A 22,602-nucleotide genomic window follows, 5' to 3' on the forward strand; every position below is an offset into this window, starting at 1 on the left:
CAGACAAATTAGTTATAGAGCAATATGTGTTCTTTCTGAAAGTCTTTTGTAGTCCACTTTCAAAGACAAAGAAGAGGTTGCTTGCCAAGAGCATAATTCATGTACAACCCCAAGATCCCTAAAATGAGCAAAGTGTTTCCATCTTTCCCCAGGTTTTCAGTTTTGGTGGACTGTTTGGGTGCTTTTACAGTTGGATGGCTTTTCAGGTTCTCTTGCCACATTGTTTCCCCTCAGTGCACTCCACCTCACATGTTTATTGTTCTTCCCACAAAAAGTAAAGCTATTTAAAACCAAACTGTTGCGTTCTTATCGTACTTAAAGACTTTACAAATTAGATTTATGAGACTCTTTCTCCCCCTCATGCCTTCTCTCTTATTTCATGGTTCAGTTGCCTCACACTGCAGGCAAAGGGGAGGTTTTCTCTTGCTGCTTATTGGCCGCGGCTCTCTCGTTTCAGGAGCATTTCCATGCCTGCACCCGGCGCTCCTTCAGACACCGTCAAAAAAAATAAATAAAAATAACTCACTGTCATCGTCAGTGGAAAACACCTTCGACTCTTGACGGGACTAATTATTTCAAATAGCAAGAGCAGGAGAGATTTTTATTGGTGGAGGGAAATCGGCAAAAGAGAGAGAGAGAGATCTACCGCAGTAAAGACAGGTGAGTGGCAAGACTTTCTTAAGCTGTAAATGCGCGTGCTGGCAGACGACAAATCATTTCCGCGTGTTTGTTTTCATTGAAGCATGGTCACGCGCTCGGCAGCGGGCTGCATCTCTATTTTTTGCTTTTTTGTTTTATTTTATTCTATTTTAAGTAGCGAGAAGATGTTTCTTAAGTGCGAAGGTGAAGCGAAACTGCATTTGCCTTAACGTTTCATCTTCATTACATCAAACCTGTTCAGATTTAGCTCTTTCCGTCCCCCCACACATTTAAGTTCATGTTTGACTATTGAGACTTTTTTGTTTTTCAAAGTCTTATCATGGCGGAGGTAAAAAGAGGGGTGGGGGGCAACAGAATACGTATTAGCTGGAAACCAGTTGACTCTAGTTTGTGATGGATAACGGCAAGGTAAAGATGCTTAAAATGTAACACTAGAGGGTTCCCCGGCCCACGGGGCTGTCTCGGAGGAAGGTTCACGCCGTTATTCACCAGTCCTCCTCTAATTGGCTCAAGATGCGGTGTCCTGTAGGGTCTTTTTTTATCGGCTGGAAATCAGACGCATTTTTTTTTTTTTTTGAGTCGCATAAATATAAAGAAGAAAACAATACCTAAATACATATTTTAAAAAGATCATTCAAGCGTTCAAATCACCCGCTAATAATTCTGAAATGAATGCAGTTGTACTTTAAGGTTCGGAAAAGCACGCGTGTCAGGGCAGAGATGTTCCACGGGGATTATTAAGAGACGGCCTGCCATTGCAGACATTCACATAACCTCATTTGCTTCATCACCCATATGTATATAAGAGGCGCTTGTGATGGCTCTGCGCTGCTGATAATTGCAGAGGTATAAGGAAGGACTAAAAAACACCGTCCCCTCGGTGCCCTTTCACCCGAGACTTTGTAAGCTGCACTTATTAAAGCGAAAAGTGTTTCAATATGTGGTAAGCTTTAGGGGGAAAACGTGATGGGGGTTGGGATGGGGGCCCTCGTTTTTTTTTTTTTTTTTTTTTTTTTTTTTTTTTGTTGCTCAGTTTCTATTGGCTAGAATTGAAGTAAGTAATTTATCCATGTTAGCTCCAGGTCACTGTTGTAATTTCCATCTATTGGCGCTGTTAAATGTAGGGAGGGTAGTAATTAAAACCTGCCCCATATCTAATAGCTCATACCAGAGCTCAGGGGAAAGACGGGCTTTATGAATGAATCTGCTTGAATTCACGTGCAGATTTGAGGGAGGGTGTACATTTGGTAAATTTTACTTTATAATAATAATAATAATAATAATAATAATAATAATAATAATAATAATAATAATAAAACATAATTGTTTCCATCATTTTTCTTTGTCTTTCAGGGCCCATTGGACACTGAGCACCCTTGGGCCAGTCTGTCTAGTAGACATGTTTCAAACTGTCCCTGACACGTCGTCTTACGTTAAGGTAAGACACCACCGTCTGTTGGATCAGGTAATTTTGCTGGGTTCTTTTCTTTCAGTTTGCTTTGTTAGTTTACCACAAAGTTCGCCAAGGCTATTTCAACTTATATGATGCTTTAATTTAGTAATTGTGTTAGATAATGTTGCTTCTTGTTTTTAATTAGACAGTTTAACAACTTAACTAAGAGAGCTTTACGATCAGAACATAGGCATGTGCTGGTATGGGATTAATTAAATAAAAATATTTAGTGTTATCTAAATAGTCTTATTTAAACATGAATAAAATCATGAACAATATTGAATCTATTTAAAAGCTAAATATTTTCAAAAGACTTATAGTTAAAAAAATTTCTGGCCTGATGCATGAACATTTCTTGAAAAGTTGACTGAAAGTGCAACTTAAATGCACCAACAAGTTGAGCATCTGAGAGATTATATTTCATGGTGTGTTCTCTGTGTTTTGGAAGTCTGTTTTTTCCCAGGTTTTAGACAGAAAAACAACAAGAAGACTCAGAATTCCAATTGGGAAAGTCAGGGGTCATTGAGTAGCCCTAAGCTCAGATTCCAATATGGCTCCCTAACATAATGCTTCCACTTGGTGAAATATGAAGGCACGAATAACAGTTTTAACAGTTTGTCTCATATTAAATAAGTGCCACACATAATAGTAGATATGTTTGTGTCAGTTTCTATTATCAGCACTTACCCCAAAAGCAACAGAAAAAATTACACCGGTTGTCTGACAGTCTGTGTGACAGGAAATGTTTTTCATGCCACCTTCCAAGGGTGGTTCTAGACAAGGGGTAACTTGGTCCTCCGCCCATGTAGACCTGGTGCAGGCCTCTGTTTTAACCCCTGTACTGAAGAGATAATACTAAATCCTTTTCTCATGGTGAAATGCTCTGGCACAGAACAGTAGGTAATTGGTTCACTTTCACGAGTTTAATAATTTATCTTCACAGTTTCCCTTTAACAATGAATGAGAAATGGAAGTATTCCACTTTTAGCTTCAGCTGTTTTGATACTGGATCTCAGTTTTCATCTGTTACATCAGGAGTCTGTAACCTGATCTTACAGACTCCTGAAGTGTCTCTTTGGCTCACTTTATATATATTGAATGACACATTGACCTGTTTATTTTTATTTTTAATTTTTTTAATTTTTCTCCTTCATTTTCTTCTGTGCCCCCATAAAAAAGACTGTGCCTTTCTTAAATGTGGTCTAAAACTGCCACCATGTTAAGGTAAACCCTTTAGTAATAGTTTGGTAATATTTTTTATGTCAGTCAAAAAACAGTACTTATCTTTTGCTTATTTTTAACATGTAGGATAAACCATATGTGGAAAGTATTCATAAAAATTTATTAAAATTTGGACAAGTACATTTTCAGATTTGATTGAAATTAAACCAGTTTATTTAAGCAAGTGAAGCAGTTAAGCCTGGTTATTATGTTCTCAAATGAAATGTTTGTGAAACATCATAGGAATTATATCAATAAAATTCTAGCAGTTTGTTTGGTCACGGATGACAAAGACTTATTTTACTGCAGTGTCAAGGTGACTGACAGTAATAATAATAAAGAAATACCTGGTTACTCTGAAGTCACGATGCTCTGTTGTTGCAGTTTTTCTTCCTTGTTGGTCATTAAAATGTGGTGTTACGTCTCATTATCATGCCTTACGTCATGAATCCGCTCTCTGTCCGTCACGCTCCTGAGAGGGTAAATAGAGCAAACAACGCACATCTGGTTTTCATATGAATCCCGCATCTCGTACCGCATGCATGGCGCAGCGGAGATATGATACATCCAACGGATCCACACGTCTAGAAATAGCACTGAAATGTTCTTTTTTTGATGTTGTTTTTGTTAAATAAGAAATTATGTTTTATTTTATTAAATAAAATCAAATATATTCTGTGTATATAAAGTGGAAAAAAAATGTCTTTGAAAGCCGAGTGACTGCGTCACGTTTGACTGCTTGGACTGTTCATTCAAATGAGTCATTGTACAGTGTAGGGCTATGTTTCTATCTTAATAATCAAGGTGTTTTTCCAAAGGGCGACTTCTTATGTTTTGAGGACTTGTCCCCCCCTTTTTCTGAATAAGGGCTCCTTTCATCCAACCGCAGCGTTTGTGCCACCGCTGAGAGTCTTTGCGTTTCAGGAGTCGGAACAATTCCCGATTTGTTGTAAGAGAAGCTGAATAGCAGGGAATGTTTAAATAGAAAATATGAGCCTAAATGACTCTTTCTGTCAGAGGCGCAGGGAGAGCGGAAATATATATCGTGACGCTTTGTATTTCAGTTTGTTGTGGAAATGCAACCGAGATTGTTTCCTTTTATTCCGGCGTTTCCAATCTGTGACTCCAGGGTTAAGCGTGTCTTCGCAAGTGTTGCCTCCCTCTCAGTCGTGCGGGGAGATGCTGGTCAGCATGTGGCACGCCTCAGCGTACGAAATCTAAAAAAAATATTCCCCATCTTTCGAGCGAATCCAAAGGGCCCCGGCATTTGGTTTTGTTTGGTTAAGGCCAGGCGAGACTGGAACTCTCCAATAAAAATAAATCTCAAATTAATTATGGCCTAGAGCGAGGGGCCAGACAGTTCGTGCTTGTATGTGCTGCAGACTCCATTTTTTTTCTTCTTCTTTTTTGCCCTCAGTATTTTGACTCGAATAAATGCCTTTTAGCCTGAGAGCAGGAATGATCTGAATACAAGTCTGCAGTTTAATAAACAGGAGCAATGGCCAGCTTACATGGACTGAGGATGCTTCTAGTTTTGGAATTGTGGTTATTTTTCTCGAATACTACCATGCTAAAAATGACTGAAGGTGGTTATAAAAATGTCAAAACAAAATAGATCAATATGAAACAAAGGAATTTTTTTTTCTTTTTTTTTTGTAAGCAACAGGAGCCGGTTGATGCTGTGAGATACAACATCATGTCAGTTTCCCCTACCTTTCAGATCTTACCACAGATTTATTTAAGTTCAAGAAGAAAAGATGGGCCCACAACAATTGAAAGGCTGCTGCACATACAAACTCACCAAAGTGTCCGCCCACCTCTGGCTTGCTGCCTCCGTGCTGAGACAGAGGAGCTACTGGCTGGTGGTGTAAGAAGAAATGTCTGGCTGTCTAGTTCCAGCGTCAAAGCCAGATGTTCTGTGGTTCACTGTGTAAACCAACTCGCATCTGTTTATTGGCCTTCTAAAATGTTTGTTACCGCTTTATTCATTATGATCTTGGGAGTTCTTGCTCCCTCTTGTCTTTTTGATAAGATTTATGACTGGAATGATGGATTTTCTTGTAAAATAAAGGAAGTTTGCTTTTAAAACAATTATTTACAGGCTGGTAAGATTTGGTTTGACAAGAAAAGGCAATATTTTGGAAGGTGAAACAAGATGATTTGTGATATTGAAACCCACTTAAAGTTGGCATGAAGAGTGTAAGTGAGAGTAAATTTGACTTTTAATAATTAAGGTATATTTACATAAATTGAAACCATTAAACTTGTGGAGGCTTTAAATTATAAGCATGTAAAGCAGTTGGGGACCCCAAGCAAAATTTCCTTTAGGAACCACAATTGAAATTCATAAAATGGAAGTGGACTTTAGGTTTTTGGTAGCTATAAGCCATAATCATCAAGATTATCAGAAGTAAACAATTTAACATATTATACACATTTACAGCAATGTGTTTCAGATTTCAAGTAGATTTGTGGTATTATTATATTTCATTTATGAGCACAATTGGTGCTTTTCTCAACTTGCCTTTAACAAGTATAATTCCTTTTTAAGCCCAAAGACCTGATAGATAGATATATAGATAGATAGATATATAGATAGATAGATAGATAGATAGATAGATAGATAGATAGATAGATAGATAGATAGATAGATAGATAGATAGATAGATAGATAGATAGATAGATAGATAGATAGATAGATAGATAGATAGATAGATAGATAGATAGATAGATCGATCTTTACACAGTTAGTCTCTCTATGTCAAGATGATGCAAAAAAAACAAAACAAAAAAAAAAAAAACTCCAGAGTTTGGAATGTAAAGAAAAAAAAAAAGAAGCAAGAGAGTCACTAAAGAGTTAAACAAGGTGTCTCCCTTAATTACTCGAGTCAGAGCTGGCCTCAGGCAGGAGAAGCCTTGACCCTTAGCAGGATCCAGATGTGGTGGTCCCAAGGGTGGGGGCCCATGCCGCCTCGCCAGACCCCCAAGTGGAGTGCAGACAGGCCGGCCCTGCTGTCAGGAGCAGGCTCCATTTGAGTCTGAGGGGCCGCTTCCCCACAGGCATACTGCAAAAAAGTATTCATTATTCTTATCATTGGCCGAATCGCAATGCGTTATTAAACATTAGGAGACGATGTGTGTTCACGTTTGTCCAACGAAAAACTCTGTTTCCCTCCTGTTATTGGACGTTGATTTACTGAATAGCAATCTCATTTCTTAAACTCTGTTGACATGGTATTTAATTCATTTCATTAAAATGCAGATGTTAAATTCGGGAAACTGGCCTTTCCCAGTGTCTCTGAACACGTTCAGAATCTGGACACGTTCAGAATCACTCTCCCTCTTTAGAACATGCACTAAAATTGCGCTTGATTTGATGAGAACATTTTGAAAGTGCAGGCAGGGAAGAGGCGGGTGAAGTACCTTCGGAGGGATGGATCCCATGACGTGAATTGTGCACAGACAAATGTAGCAGTAAATAATAATAAGAACATATTAATCAAATTGATTATTTAAGTTCACTTTTGTGCGCTTTTGTCTTTTTATGTCTTTTCCCACATTACACATGTTGCGGAACGACTTTTAGATTAAATCGCGGCAAAGAGCTTACTGCTTGTAATTTAACGACGTCAAAAAGAACACCTAACATATCTGATCGCAAAAAACAAAGAAAAAAACAAAGCAACCCACAATAAAACCCTGTCATATCTATCTCAGTTTTGATTTAGAGCTCAGTTGGCATTGAGAGAAACATCTGTCCACTCCCAGGGATGAAATGCATTACTTCCACTATGAAATCCAGAGTAAAATTGTGAATAGTCTTGATTTACAGGGGGATGGAGGCATGGCCAGATGTGTCTGAAATGTAGGCGTGAGTCGAAAAGCGCCCTAAAACATGAAGTTCCATAACTTATATCCATTCTTAAAAAAAAAAAAAAAAAAAAAAAAAAAAATCTTCAAATAGAGTTTTACAAATTCTGGACAAATAAACCCTTCTTCCACAGCAGCAGTGGCATTACCGCCAGGGAATAAATACATAGCGCGCAACAATATCCCTCAGCAGGCACAACACTGCAATGGCCGTGTGCAACGCAGGCAGCTCAGCCATCCTGTAAATATTTCCGAGCAGAAAAACATAACAGCGGAGCGAACACTCAATTGTTTCCATGCTTATCTCACTGGGACAGTATCCTGCCTTTTTTTTTTTCTCTCTCTCTCTCTCTTTTTTTTTTTTTTTTTTTTTTTTTTTTTTTTTTTGAAGGCAGGACTTTCGGTGACACACAGCTTCCTTCTCAAACCTTCTCAACAGCGGTGACTTCACTTCCCAAATTTAGAGGAAAGAAAAAAGTCAATCCGGTAAAGAGAGAAAAAAGTGTCTCCTTCTCTCCGCCACATAGTACCGGGGGGGCACTGGAATTAACTCAGGAGCGTGTCATGTTTGGGATATCGTCGGGGTCCGCTGAAAATTGGGCAAAATGGACGGAACTATTAAGGTAAGGGTGGAGGACGGGGTGTTTGAGTTTGTGGGGAGACAGTTTTTTGCGGAGTTGCGCCTCCTTTTTTTTAAAGCAGCGGATTGAAACGATCCTCTGTCTCGGTCTGTGAGCTGGAACCTCCAATCCGACAACGATGAGAGATTTTTTTCTCTACCCAAGGTTTCTCTCCTTTTCTTCTTTATTCTAAAGCATTTCCCTCTTTTTGTAATAAAGGCTTTCGAGGATACACGTTTAGTGGATTCAGATCTGAATCACGTTGTGGATTTTTTCGGGGGACCGGGCGCATCATTACGCACGTCTGGGGAAGCCCCGAAGGAATTATTGCTCGATTCAGATTAGAAACACACTCTAGAGTGGTTTGTGTGGTGTATATCTGCGAGTTCAAGCGTTTAGTTGAAGAGATTACTGGATGTAGCGGCTGGACACGAAGATGTTGAGCTGCGCAACAGCGGTGTGGGCACGTCGCTCCGTTCAGTCCTGAGGATCATGTCCGTGGGTTAACGGATCGGTGATGGTACCTGGCCGGCATCTGGAAATCAGAAAGTCCGCATCTGCGTCTCTGTGCGGATTTCGATCGTTGCTGAAACTCCGCGTCTCCCCGGCTGCCGGACACAGAGAGTTTTGTCAAGCTGCAAAGGAAAGCTGTCATTTGGTAACTGCCCATGCAGTTTGCAACACTCGAAACCGCAACGCTTCACAATGATACCTTGGCTTGGTCCTTAAATAGTTGCACAACTTATTTTGAAACGGTATGCTGTTAGTGGCAGAGCGCTGGTCTGCATTAACACCACTTGGCTACTGGTTCCCTGAGACTGGAATTCCAGATGCATTATGGCTACAGCCTCCAGTCCAGATGTTGAAGCCCCGCTTGTCCCCAGTCAGACACATTCAGTCTACAGAGCTTATTTACTCCTGTTGCGTCTGAGAGATGTTACTTGTTCTTTTTTTAATTCTTGGAAATTTAAAGTAGCTCGTTTGTGGTCATTGGGTGTGGTGTGATTTTTCTGGGAAAAGAAAGAGAGACAGAGAGAGGAGAAAAATAGCCATGGAATACCATCATTTATTGCTCACAGGTTTGTGATGTGCCATGGATGAATGGCCCTGGTGCAAGAGCATGGAACTTTTGTTGTCTTGGATCTTTTTAACAAAGCAAGGAGTTCCAATAGTAAATGCAATCATAATTGCGTCCCTGGGTAAAGATGAACTTATACATTTATGTTCACAAAAAAAAAAAAAAAAAAAGAAAGGAAGCACTCTCTAGCCATGAGAGTTTCCTGCTCTACACAATCTTTTCCTGACAGGTTTCCTCTTCCTCCTTAAACAAAGGACAGGAATGCCCACCCCTCCACCCACTGGGTGGCTCCTGTTAGGTTCACTGCGTGTTTATGTGCTTGCGTGTGTGTGTATGTGAACAGCAAACAGATTCACGTGTATTCTGGATGTGAAACAATTGCATATACTATCTACTCTTGACGTATTTGGGACCAGCTGCAACCCGGGCCAGATTGACTTGGCTGGTGTAAACATAACCAAGGAGGCTCCCAGCAGGTGTCACACTCATACACAACGCTTATGATGGGGCTTGATTATAAGCTGCTGATTTATTTGCTGTTTTTTCCCAATCTTTGTCTGGGGAACACCCTACAACAACACCACCCCTACTTCGCTCCTCCCCGTGACCCCACCAAAAGAAAAAAAAAAAAAAAATTCTGAAGGTTAATACTACCTGTTCGATTATAGTAATATATGTTATAGTAATATCTGTTGAAGAAAAAAACAAACAAACAAAAAAAAAAACATGTGGGAGAAGGCCATCTATTCTTAAGGTTATCACACAGCCTGATTTTCTGTTTTGGTGCAATACCAAGACAAGTTTGTTTTATGTGAAAGAATAGATCGATAGTTAACATTTTGTTTGAAAATATATCTATGCAATATCTAAATTACTATCCCTTAATGTTGAGGGTAAAGCTCAGAATAGAGCTCTATTCCAATCCCAGCTGAGGCTGGGAAGCATTACATTGCAATCCTGAACTAATTTCAATTTAATAGATATTGGTGCACTCATTTCAAACAACGTGAAACTGTGAAAGGGGAAAATATATCTATTGATCTCTGTATCTGGTTGAAAAGTGACAGGGTTGTCCTGAATCTGGATGAAACCTATAATTCCAAAGTCTAGTTTCAGCATATTTTTTGAGGCTAAACAAAGATACAGCCTGACCAGTTTCAAATAACAAAATAAATGTTATTGGACATTCTGTTATTGGAGCGATGCACTGAGATTAAAGTCACAGTCTCTCAATTTCCATGCATACTGCTTTAATAATTCATCTGTGCTTCATAACTGCACAATTGAATTTGCACTAATACTGCGTGAATGTAGTTGAGGATGTGTTTGTGACTTTCTTTTGCTGTCATTCTTGTAGATTTTGTCTTACAAAAAATTTCCTCAGCTACATTTTGTTTGCACCGAATAATCTGTTTGTTAAAATAGCAATGCAGTACATTATCTATAACGGTGCAACATTGCTGTCACCGTTTGAGTCTGTTGTGTGTCTGTTGAGTGTGGTTGAAAATTACACTCGTCACTCGTGACTTGTGACTTATTTAACCCTGGCGACCTATCCAGATTGTGCCCAGCCTCTCGCCCGTTGACCACTGGAGATAGGCACCAGCACCCCTTGCAACTCCCGCTAGGGATAAACGTATATGAGAAAGGATGGATGGATGGATGGATGGATGGATGGATGGATGGATGGATGGATGGATGGATGGATGGATGGATGGATGGATGGATGGATGGATGGATGGATGGATGGATGGATGGATGGATGGATGGATATATAAAAGGTAAACATTCTCATTCCAAAAGTAGTCAATATATTTACCTCTAAACCTTGATTGTATGAAGACGTGACTCTCACTCATGTTTATATGATGTGCATGAAAAAAGAAAAACATGAAGTTTTTGATCATTGTGGTTGTAGCCAGCCTTTATAGTTACAAAATGATGCCGTCTTCCACATAATTTTGTGGAAGGCAGTTAATTTCATTCTAAAATGTTTAAAATAAAATTAAACATTTTATGTATAACTTATTTTATAATTTATAAAAAAAAAGTTGACTAAAATCAGAAATGAATTGACATGCACAACTTTATATCGATGGATTTGATATTGTTTGTTTACGAGTAGAAGAATCAGGAAGGGATGGAATGTTAATTTGTGGGTACAAAATGTCACTGAAATATATGTTGTAAAAAGTAATTCAGCAGGTGCTTAAAAGTTGCTGTTATCTCTAAAGTGCTTGGCTTGAGGGTTAGGTTAGTTTGAGTTAGGGTTTGCGCTTTGATATCATTTTTAAAAAGTTGGGTATTGGTTTTGTGCATGCAAATACAACGAATGAAAACACCTCACAATGATATGACAATTTATTCAAGGACCCCCAAACCTCAGGACTCTTTTTAAAGCTGACCCAACTGACACATTTCATAAATTATTGTCTGATGGTGTAGAACAAGCAGAAAAAAAAGGTGTAACTGCCTCTAGATTTTACAAGTAGCTGGTGTGTGTTCCTTAGAGATACTGGAGTAATTAGAATAGTGCTGTTTTGTCAGCTTTCTACAGTTACATGGGGTTGTTTCTATTTCAAAGAAATAAAAAAAACCTGCTGTAATCTCGATGAACACAAACCACTTGCCAATCATGGCTCCAATTGTGGCAACTGATATGTCAGTGTAAATATAACATGCAATTGTCAAAATAGTTTGAAAAGCTCTTATCAAGCTGTTATAAGACATTCCAACACTCTTTTGCCCTTATCATCTGCAGACTAGCTGCTGTGTTCTGCTCAGATAGTTTGTCTTGCTGCCTAAATTCTGACAATGATGGATTCTCAGATGAAATCAGAGAAAAAAAAGCTAATTGTTCATGTGGTTATATATATTTAAACTTTTTAAAAACTGATAATTAACCCGAAAGACTGATGTAAAAGACATTCAATCTTATTTTTGTTTGTCAACCCAACAAGCTTACCTTTTTCCATAAAATAAAGTTATGGGAAGGTCATGTTCATGAAAGGTTAATGTTGAATTGTCAATGTTAACTGTAATACCTAGAATTGATAATGTCTGAGAATTTTACAAATGCTCAGAACCTAGATCACATCTTATAAGTTGTTACATATTTGTTTCAACTATAGCACATTTAATTTAGTTAACTGAGAAACAAGGCACTTTGCTTTCTGTTGAGGAAAAAGTAAACATGCATAGAAAGAAGAAAATCCAGAAACTTGTGATCATGACTTTGCTTTCATAAACATTTTAAAGAATGGAATGGCTGCATGGAGGATCTATGAATTAATGAATTTCAAGTCACATCTTTCTCCCTGAAGCAACTATGTGGCATGCTGGAATGAAAAAAAAAAGTCAGTCCTCTGAGATCAGACACGTCTCCGTCTCCACTGTGCCATCAGATCCGATCAAATCCAGATGTGCATCAGAACCAAGCCAAATCCTCAGAGCCATATTGTTATGATTTCACTTAATATTTTTCTTTATTGTTTTTTGTGTGTTTACTCTTCTAAAAATAATGTGAATAAATCATTATTATGCACTTATCAGTGATGATGAAATTTTATGATTCTTTAAAACAATGACATTTAAAGTCAAACCCATCAGCATTGCAGCACAAGCTTTGCTTCCTAAGACATTACGCAAGGAGTGCGCCTAAACCACACAATATCTTGGCCTGCTCTGTGAGTTTCTGCGAGTTTCTGCGTTTGTTTTCTTTAATAAACTGACATTGCTCCAGCAGCGCCAAAGCACAGGGGTCAGTTTAGCTGTGACCCCCCTGCTTCTGTTGAGTCTTCAGCTGTGGAGGGAAGACCAATGCTCTCAGAATGATGCACACAGTCTGGCTCAACAGGGGATATGGATGTTCACATTAATCTGGAAAATAGACATCTGATACCAAATTACATATAAGAAATCATGGGGACTAACATTATAGTAGAAGACTTTTTTATTTTAGTTTTAGCTAAAAGCATTTGCTAATTAATACTCACTGTACTTGTCAAATTATAATCTGAGTGGACCAAGAGTTTTGCAGCATCTTATCTAACAGCTTTGTAAGCATGATTGAAGTGATCTGAACATCAACAGGAAGCTACAGCCCTACATGAACTGTATACACAAACTACAGAGGATCCCAGACTGTGATATGACTCATAAGTGCACATAATTGGTGTAAACAAAAATACACAGGAGATTGGAAATTTAACTTCACATGTTGCGGTGGAAGAGGCTTGACCCTTTTTTGCTAGCTTTTGTGAATATGAGATCATATAATTGAGATGCTATTTCTACCTTCTTACATATATGTTAAAGAGGTACATGTTCATCTTTTACCTTTTTCAAGATAATGACTTTTGAGGCTGCTTGTGTCTATGGTTAGCTTACCTGTCAAAAAAGGAAACAGACACTTGAGATTCTGACCAGGTGGTCAAAGGTTAGGGCCGATTAAAGTAGAAATCTGTCAGTTTTGATGGCCAGTTGATCTCTTTATGTATCTGTACTTCAAAACTGGTCATCTGAGTTGAGTTGATTATTGTTTTTGTTTGTTTTTTTTATTGGGAGGACCCCCTATCTTTAATCCTAAACAAAAAACAAATTTTGATTCTGTTTCTGTTGATGTCATATGAAATAATGTATATCTTTATATGTGAAAAGTAAGTTAAACCTTTTGTTTGCCCACATTGACAGGAGGCGCTATCAGTGGTGAGTGAAGACCAGTCCTTATTTGAGCCTCCATACGCTGCTGCTGCCCCTCTCCCCAAAACAGACATGACTGCATCTGGCACACAGGACTACAGCCAGACCCACAAAATCAACCCTTTACCCCCACAGCAGGAGTGGATCAACCAGCCTGTGCGGGTTAACGTCAAGAGAGAATATGAGCACATGAACGGATCCAGGTATGAATACAACGACTTACTGTTCCTCTGATATCTCTTATTTTTTCATTAAGAATCAGACACATCTGAACTTCTACTGTTATCATTTTACAGCTTTTAACGTCTGATATATTTGAGCGGGGAGGCTTAGACCATTAATGTTTGATGCCAAATTCAATTGCTAGAAAAGAACTCAACACCCAAAATGTCTGCTGATAATGTTTCAGCAGATCCAAGTCTGATTTGTTTTTGTGCAGCAGGGAGTCTCCCGTGGACTGCAGTGTGGGTAAATGTAATAAGCTGGTCGGGGCTAATGACACATCTCAAATGACCTATGGGAGCTATATGGATGAGAAGAATGCTCCTCCCCCCAACATGACCACCAATGAGCGGAGAGTCATTGTACCTGCAGGTAGGCAAAGGGGATATAGCTTATGGGCTAGAGGTTTGTTTAATCATTATTTATGTCATCATGGTGAAAGTGGATAATTTTATGCAGGTATACATTTATTAGTCACATGACTTTTCAATACTTCTTCAAAGAACAATTCTGAATAAAATTGTTTCATTTCCAGGTGTTTGGTTATTGAGTTATGGTTGGGGATTGATTTAACTTAATTGAAAGGAACATGGCAAATTATACTTTTAAGAGGTTTTTCAGAACCTTCTCCCTTAAGTGAAACATTTGTGTGTTAAAAATTCAATACATGCTTTGTAAGGCCACAAATTTATCTTAATTTATTGTTAAAAAAACACATCAGTCAATTTGCACTATAGCACTTAGAATAAAGTGCTTTAGAAGCTGAAAATTGTAAGGCTGAATTTTATTTGATCAACATTGTGGTGTCGAATACACACTCAATAGAACTGGTAAAAAGTAAGAGATTTGAACTGGTTGTTCTTAGAAATGCTTGTAGGAAATAATCATTCATTCAATGATAATAATTTGAATGAATGTTTAATAACTTTAACAGAAGCAACAGAAAGTATTACCATAGAACCACAAAATATTTTTTTTATTAAACAAAGAGTATTTCCTTTTGTGTTTTATGGATACTTGTTTATTTTCTTTTCTTTCAATGTATCTATTAAAATTCTACTTTACTTCACATAACGGGTATGTGATTCCAATATGTAATTTGTACAGGAGGTTGCTCATAGTTAATTTGATTAGTCCTCTTTCATAATACTGAACTGACAAATGGATACAAGAAACAATTACAATAATGTATAATACAACCATTTCAGAAACTATTACACAATTGAGATCAACTATACATGAGATATGAGTAGTTTTTAGACTATTTATTTCTGCCTTTTTCAGAAATATTAAAACACTGGCAAAAAAGTATGTTGATATGTGTTTTTTATGTATTTATTTTTTGTACATTTGCATAAAATGTTTTTATGGGAACAAAAGGAAGGTTAGAAGAGAAATAAATGCAAAAACATTGGTATTTTATTATTGGCCATTTTGGCAAAGGGCCAAAATGGCCAATAATAATAGAATAGGGTTCACAGCAAAGTAAATTGTGAGACATGATAGAGTGCTCTTGGGAGCCCTGGTCTGGTTTGGAGTCACTAAGCAAGAACAAAGTAACCTGGTGTTTCAAAACTTATCTATTTAAAACTTTCATGTTTCTCTTATTTGTGTGTTTATCTCTAAGCACTTTGGTCAGTAAGCCTCCACTCTCTCCTGTCCTCTGTCCTCAGACCCATCACTGTGGTCTCAGGACCATGTGCGGCAGTGGCTGGAGTGGGCCATCAAGGAGTATGGACTGCTAGAAATTGACACATCAATGTTTCAAAATACAGACGGCAAAGAGCTCTGCAAGATGAGCAAAGACGACTTCCTCAGACTTACCACCCTGTACAACGCAGAAGTGCTTCTCTCTCATCTCAATTACCTCAGGGAAAGTAAGTGTGCTTGGAAACAGAAAGAAAAACTTTGAACTCTTTTATGTGCATAAGGCTATTCATGGACTGATATCTGTTTATGCCAGAAAATGAAAATCATTAAGTGACTGGTTTCTTTTCATTCATATTTTTTCCAAATCTTTTAAACAAAGAATGAGAATGAAAACAAGTTTTTCTTTTCCAAGTCAAGCCTGAGAGAGCAAATGATAGATATTATTTAGCCACTGAACTATACCAACAATGAACAAGAGAATTGCTTTGGCTGGAACTCATTTCTCCATAATGGTGCTCCATCTGTAGCAGAAATGTGGAAACCAAGACGGGTTTCTTTCCCCTCTCGAAGATAACCATCAACTACATCCCCCTCGCTACACTTTGCAGCGCCTTTATTCCACATTGTCCAACAAAAAAGATGAAGCCCAGGTGCATTGCCTCAGGAAGGCAGTTCGGCCTGTGTGCTCAGCACAGCAAAGAACGTTGATCTGCAATTTTCAGTGGGGGCAAATAAATATGAGCCTCTTACCTTTGAAGAGTGCCTTGTTGTAATCCAGCTTCATATGTTTCATTGGAAAAGCAGAGTCAGTTTTCTGAGGCTATATGCAAATGACGTTTTGATATAAGATGTAACATCTGGTGTGGCTGTGGTCTGAATACACATTAGTTTGTAGCTCAAAAATTTGGATTCTGTTGCTCTGGACAGTGTTTTTTTTTTTTTTCTGCTGCTGTTGCAAAATATCATGGCAGCACATTGGGTGGGGTGACTGCTAGCTCCACTATATTTAAAATTTCTCGTCTAAAATAGCAATGGAGCTTAATGTGATGTAATGGGAACTGTATTTTTTGGGTGTCAATGGTTTTCTCTATGTAGAGCATCTGGGGAGAGAGAAAAGGAGAGATGGCTAACATCGGTATAACGGCCTCACTGTGAGGCACTGTAGCGGGTGGATCTGTCTGACCGCTACTGGGCACACTCTGCAAAGCAGTTTTCATAATGGCCACTGACTGCAGAATTTAGACACTAGCTTTGAATTGCTGCATTGCAACCCTGCCCATCATTGCTCTTTTTTTATTTAAACTTTGTGTGTTTTGGAGACAGAAGGGATGTCTTGGGGTTCTTGCTCACTTTCCAGTTGAAAATTACCTTGGATCTTTTCCCACAAGTCAAAATGATGAATTCTTCTAAGTCAGGACTGAAAGACTTGATTTGGAGATAGAAAAACAGTATATATTCTTAACACTAGGGGCCAAAGGGAAGAAGGAAGCAATTAATGTTTTACAAAACCCAAAACAAGACAAAGACTCTGATTTAAATACTTAACTAACTCTCATTTCTCCCCTCACAGCACAGACAAACAATATCATAATTGAGCCTTGTCCACAAAATAGACCTCTGGCTTGAGTCATGAGCACTTGAGCTCAGGCAAGATTCCAAAAGATGAAAAAAGGAGAAAAAAAGGAGAGAGCAAAGCCAAATCCTGGAAATATTAGTGATTATAGGTCATGTATGTCAAGGTCGGCCCCAATTTACTACTCTCAAATATTAGCCCCAATCCTCCTTCAAAAAATTGATGGTGCTATAATCATCATAATTTCATAAACATCTGTCTGTTCTGTGTGTGCATTTGGCTAGATTTTTTTGAATGTCTGATTAGCATTCCTCTCAGTCATTAGGACTCTTGGCAAAATACAGAGAAGAAACCTCTCCACCCTATAGCATAACAAAACATTCCTGCCACGTCATGCGCAGGAACATTCAAACACCCACGCTGATTTGACCACGAGCACGAGTCGAACATCTGTCTGGGTACCCAGCTGCTGACAACAAACACGGTTAGTTGGCTGAATATTATTTTGGCCTCATTCTTAGTTACTTATTTGGATTTTTATAAGGGACGGCTGCCCACACCCCCAATGTGCTTTCAATTTTGAGTGCAATTTGAGAATTTGTTCAAATTAGTCTGTCAGGGAGGGACCGTGGACTGTTTGCTTTATCGCACCCATGTAGGTCGGTTTGATACCACATGTGCTGGAAGCGGAGCAGAGCAGTAAACCTCAGACAGCAAGAGACTGGATCTTCTGACAAGAAGAGAGCAGAGGCGGAATGTGAGAGGAAAAGCCAGATGGGACTAATAGCAAGAAAACTGCAAATTGATCCTTTGTAATTCTTAAGCATTGTCAAAGCAAATGCTAAATGAATGCTCAGCTCCATGACAGATAACTGGTATGAAAAACAACAGCAGGTTTTAAGCATGAGAAAGTTATATGGCAGAACTGAAAAAAAAGAGTATTTCCAGTGCATGGAAATGGTTTGAAATGGCTGTGAATGAAAGCCAGTGGAGAGTAGCAATAGTTCTGTTTCCCAGCTGTCGCCTTTGCTTGTGTGCCTGGATGGATTTACAGTGAAGGAGTCAAGACTGAGGGAGAGGGAGAGTGATAAGTCTGGGCTTCTTGCACCGCTGCTGCTGTTCACTTCAGAGTGGGGTGGAGGGGGGACATTCTCAAGCCCTCAATAGTTTATACAGATCATAAACATCTGGGCTCGCAGGCTGAGTAGGGAAAAAGGAGGTCTGGAGAGTTCACTCTCTCTCCCCACAATGTCTCCCTCACAACAATTTTATTGAGCCCCCCTTGCATTAGTTTTTTCTATTGGCAGATTATCACTGTTGTGGAGGGGTTCAGCAGCCTGGCTGCAAGCCCTGTACTGTTAGCTGTCTGCTGTCAGCCACCATAACAAAGCAGTCTGTGGCTACTCACTTGCCTCCTGGAGCTCAGGAATTAATATGCATTAGCATTAGCTTTGAAATGCCTTGCTGCTGAAATGTGCTATACAAATAAAATTTGATTGATTGATTGGTTGATTGATTAGCATAAATGGATGTGGAGCATATGCTGATGACCTTCAGAGGAATGGAGTGGTGAGGTGGATTACCCACAGTATTTCTTCTTATAACATAGTTGTTTGAATGCTGATATAAACAAGCTTTGCTTTAAATTATTCTCTGCCTTCCAAGTATTAATAACTTTCTCACATTTTGTCAAGTTACAACCCCACCTTTTATGTACTTTCTTTGACTTTTATGTCATGGACTAATACAAGTGGATCATAACTGAATATCACAAGCAAAATTATACAGGTGAAAAGTTGAATTTGTATCGATCCAATGGCATGTTCAGTCTGACTTGCAGAGTGTAGGGGCAGACGATCATGTTGTGATTGTTTCGTTCAGCCATGCTCTTTCTCTTGACACTTCTGAGGTTTAGCCATATAATGAGAAGTTTATTTACCCAGCTCCCAATATATGTCCTTCTTATGCACTATTTCTTGCTACCATTCCCATGTCCTTCAATGCACTTTCTTCAGCAGTTTCACAAAATATTCTTTAGTGCACGTTTGTTTTGAGCAGTTTTTTTACTCAACAAAAGATGCTTCAACAAATTTTACTACCTGTATTTTTTATCTTTTTTTATTATGCACTGTATTTAACTTGGTAATATGTAGATTATGTCAAAACTTCTTTTTAACTCTTCTAAATGAAGCATAGGTACCAACTGCTGTACTTGCACCACAAGTTGAGAACCAAGAGTTTACAGATTCAAATGCTTCATTGTTTGACTTTTACCAGGGGGTAAGCTGTGTTGAGGATAACTGATAAAAACAAAAATAATAAATAATTAACAACTATTACTCAGCAGGCTGTAAACAAGCTGTAAACACTTCTGTTTTTTGAAGTGTGCAATCATTTGGAAACCTCCTATAGGTTATTTTTCCAACTACCGGTGTAGGCATTTCAGTGTGAGCGTAATGGGGAGGTTATTGCCTTATTGCTGTATATGTATTTGAGACAAAGGTTGAGTTTCTTGGAAGAAAAGCTATTATCCTTCCTGCAGCAGATTATTCTCTTGCTGTCTTCATTTAGTATATATGACTTTAGTTCAAGCTAACAGATTATCCAGGAGTGGCCAAGACCAAAGAAGACTTCTGACTTTGTAGAACATCTTCAATCTTAATTATTCACATGAGAAATTAAGGCGGGGGGTGGTGCACATCTAATAATCTTACTGTCTGAAACATGTTCTGACAACAAAGTATATAAAGCATTTCCAGTCTGAGTGTTTGAAAAAAGTTATTTCAATTTTAATACACTGTTTTTTGTTGAATGTAACACTGGCTTTTCTTTAGTCTGATCTGAAAGTATTACACGTTCTTTTCTAAATGCATGTTTCACAGAGGATTATCATTGGTGGTGCACTAATTTATCCAATTTGACATGTAATTAATAAAGGGCCTCTGTGTTCTTTGGATAGTTGCCTATTGCTAAAATTATGAAGCATTAAAAGTTCATGAAGTTGTTGTTTCACAAGCAGTTATGACATTTTTGACAGTGTAGTTGTTTAAAATGGTGGAAATCAACCTCAGTAATTGTCCTGTTCTAATTGCTTATAAACTTTTAATAGAATCTCTCTTAAAAATTCTGAGCTATCCCTTTAAGTTCACTCCTTATCCTATGCTTTTGCAGAAAAAGTTTAGCTAGATTAGCAGAGATGAAAACACTATAGCTAAATTTGTAATGAGGCTGCAGAAAAAGCAAGCAGTGTGTGTGGAAATATTGAATAATGTTCTTGGTTTTGCCAGAGGCTTTTCTTGAACTTGTACAAGAACATTATTTCTTTTTCAATATGTTATACATATTTGAGTAATAGCCTTGGTATTTAATGTATTTCTCACCTTAAGCCTGGTATAAATGGAGTTTTGTCCTTCGGTGCTTAAATGAGGGCTGGAGCCAATTTGCCTTGTATGAGGTGGTAAAGGCTTCAACACTGGGAAATGTTCACTACATGTTTAGAATAATGGCATCATGTAGGATCACTGATTGAGCACTGTGTGCCTTCTATGGGAACTGTGCAATGCAAAATTAGGTTTGAGAAACATTATTTTCATTATGAGTGTGCCAAATTAGAGAGCAGGAATTTTGAAAGACCCATCAGTCAAAGAAAGGGGAGAAAAGCAAATTGTTTGTGGATGTTATGTAATCTGGCAGACTCTGAACAGATGTGACTGAAGACATGAAGGCAGAGTGAAGGTTTCAAAGGCTGTTCGGTCCTCCCGTCATGCTGTCAGATTACCAAGACATGTTTGTTTTCTGAAAGAGGAAGAGGCAGTGCAAATAAATAGGCAGCGCAGCCAACTTTTCCCCTCACCGAGCAGTCAGCTGAGGTCTCTCCCCCCTCTGTCTCATTCACTCTCACTCTCAGCTGTGCAGCGGTCCTGAATTTCTCTGTGGGATGGTTTGAGGTTTTCTCTGCAATGCTGCTGGTTTGCCTGTCTGGGTCAGCCCACATATGTGGCGCACAGTAGGAAAAGGGTTAATGGTCCTTTCCTTCTCCTTTCCCTTCCCTTCCCTGCCCATCTGTTCCATCTTTTCTCCTATACTCTCATTCCAAAGACACTGCTTTGGTGGCTCATTTGCCCGGGTGTGCTTACACTGAGCGTGTGGAATTATTTTTGTATGGGGAGCTGCGTTTGATTGGTGAGGAGGGACCCTTCCCTATACAATAGCTCCCCTGTTCTAAGGCCCCCAGCTTTCTAAACTAGACCCAGACCCTTGGGGGTGCCATGGAGTAGGTAGAACAGGGAGGGGTGGGGTAAGGGGAGGTTAAAATGCATTTGTGGAGAACCCCACTCATTCACCTCTGCAGTCACCCCCTAAAAAAAACAGACTCCGAGCCTGCCGCAGCAGGCCTCTTTACCAGCAGCAGCACACACTATGTAAGGATCCTGCATCACATCTCAAGAAAACGGTCCATTCCAACTGGGATTTTAGCTCCATTTGTACTCAAGGTTGCCTTTCATATCACTCCATTCAGAAAGGGTATCCTTCCCATGCTCAGTCATCTCAGTGTTAATTTTTGGCTTGCACTCACTCGCAGTAACTGCTCTTGTGTTTTCTCTGTGGATTTTTTGGGTCTGTTTTTCCACTCGCTGATTTATGCCTCGGGGCAGCTAAAATTAAGAGAGCATTTTGGTGCCGCCCAGGGTGCCTGTGTAAGTGGAGGAATGTGGCGCAGAGTTCTGCTCCATAAGGTGAAGTGAATAGGCTGCCATATGAGGACTCTTGCCTCCCAGGAGGAGTAGTTGTGCTGGAAAACGCTCAGAGGCTCTAAGGGGGTTTTCTTTACATTTTTAAGGACCTCAAATCTGGGCTGTATTTGATTTACTCTGGGCTAGATTTACTTAGTGCAAACACTTTTTATGTTATTTTCTAATGGAAAGCGAGAAATGAGGGAGATCATATGAAATCGACCTGAGATTTTTGCTGCCTCCTGCTGACGAAAAGAATGATATACACCCTCACCTCCACACATTTAGTCCACTGTGGATGAACCTTATTCATTTGTTTTTGAGGGGCACAAACAAGAGCACAATCCTCCAGAGGAATGATTGTTATTGAACAATCATCACTCTCCCAAACTTTTCCATTCACTTTTCCATGCAGAACAGTTAAATATCCATTTAAAAAGAACATGTTGAATGGAGGGTTTTGTTTTCTTTAAAGCTCCACTAAATGTTTGTGTCTGTTTCTTTTTCTATAATTTAAACACCTAAACTGTTAATCACAGTGAAATAAGTCAATTTCAATATGTATCTTCTCATTTTACAGGTAGCTCATCATTATCCTACAATACGCCATCTCATACCGACGCATCACCACGTTTGGCTGCCAAAGAAGGTACGAAGATTTTTCTAATTCTATTGCAATAGATACTGATCACTTATCTAATGATGTGTGTGACTTGACTTTATAGAGAAATGGATTCAGCGGGTTAGACAAGATTGTGAAAAAAATTTATTTGGGAATTCAGATCATAATTCCTGTCAGTGATGCTAATAAAAGCACAAAA

The 22,602-nt window shown here is 38.8% G+C and overlaps 1 protein-coding gene across 5 annotated transcripts in view; it reads left to right on the forward strand.

Annotated features, from left to right (window-relative positions):
- Window positions 1-442: 442 nt before the first annotated feature.
- Window positions 443-22,602, forward strand: part of fli1 (Fli-1 proto-oncogene, ETS transcription factor) — a 36,101-nt gene continuing 13,941 nt past the window's right edge. The window contains exons 1-6 of one of the 5 annotated variants that reach the window (XM_055028564.1): window positions 443-660; window positions 2,014-2,125; window positions 13,595-13,806; window positions 14,043-14,197; window positions 15,499-15,702; window positions 22,362-22,430. In XM_055028564.1, the coding sequence (XP_054884539.1) occupies window positions 2,060-2,125; window positions 13,595-13,806; window positions 14,043-14,197; window positions 15,499-15,702; window positions 22,362-22,430 (706 nt within the window). In that variant the 5' untranslated portion in view covers window positions 443-660; window positions 2,014-2,059. Of the gene's footprint in view, window positions 661-2,013; window positions 2,126-7,620; window positions 7,828-13,594; window positions 13,807-14,042; window positions 14,198-15,498; window positions 15,703-22,361; window positions 22,431-22,602 lie in introns of those variants that run through there. The other 4 variants (XM_055028565.1, XM_055028566.1, XM_055028568.1 and 1 more) reach the window with 4 other exon arrangements.

This window comes from Poeciliopsis prolifica, unplaced genomic scaffold (genome assembly GCF_027474105.1).
Source record: "Poeciliopsis prolifica strain line A6 unplaced genomic scaffold, Auburn_PproV2 SCAFFOLD004, whole genome shotgun sequence".
NCBI lineage: Eukaryota > Metazoa > Chordata > Actinopteri > Cyprinodontiformes > Poeciliidae > Poeciliopsis > Poeciliopsis prolifica.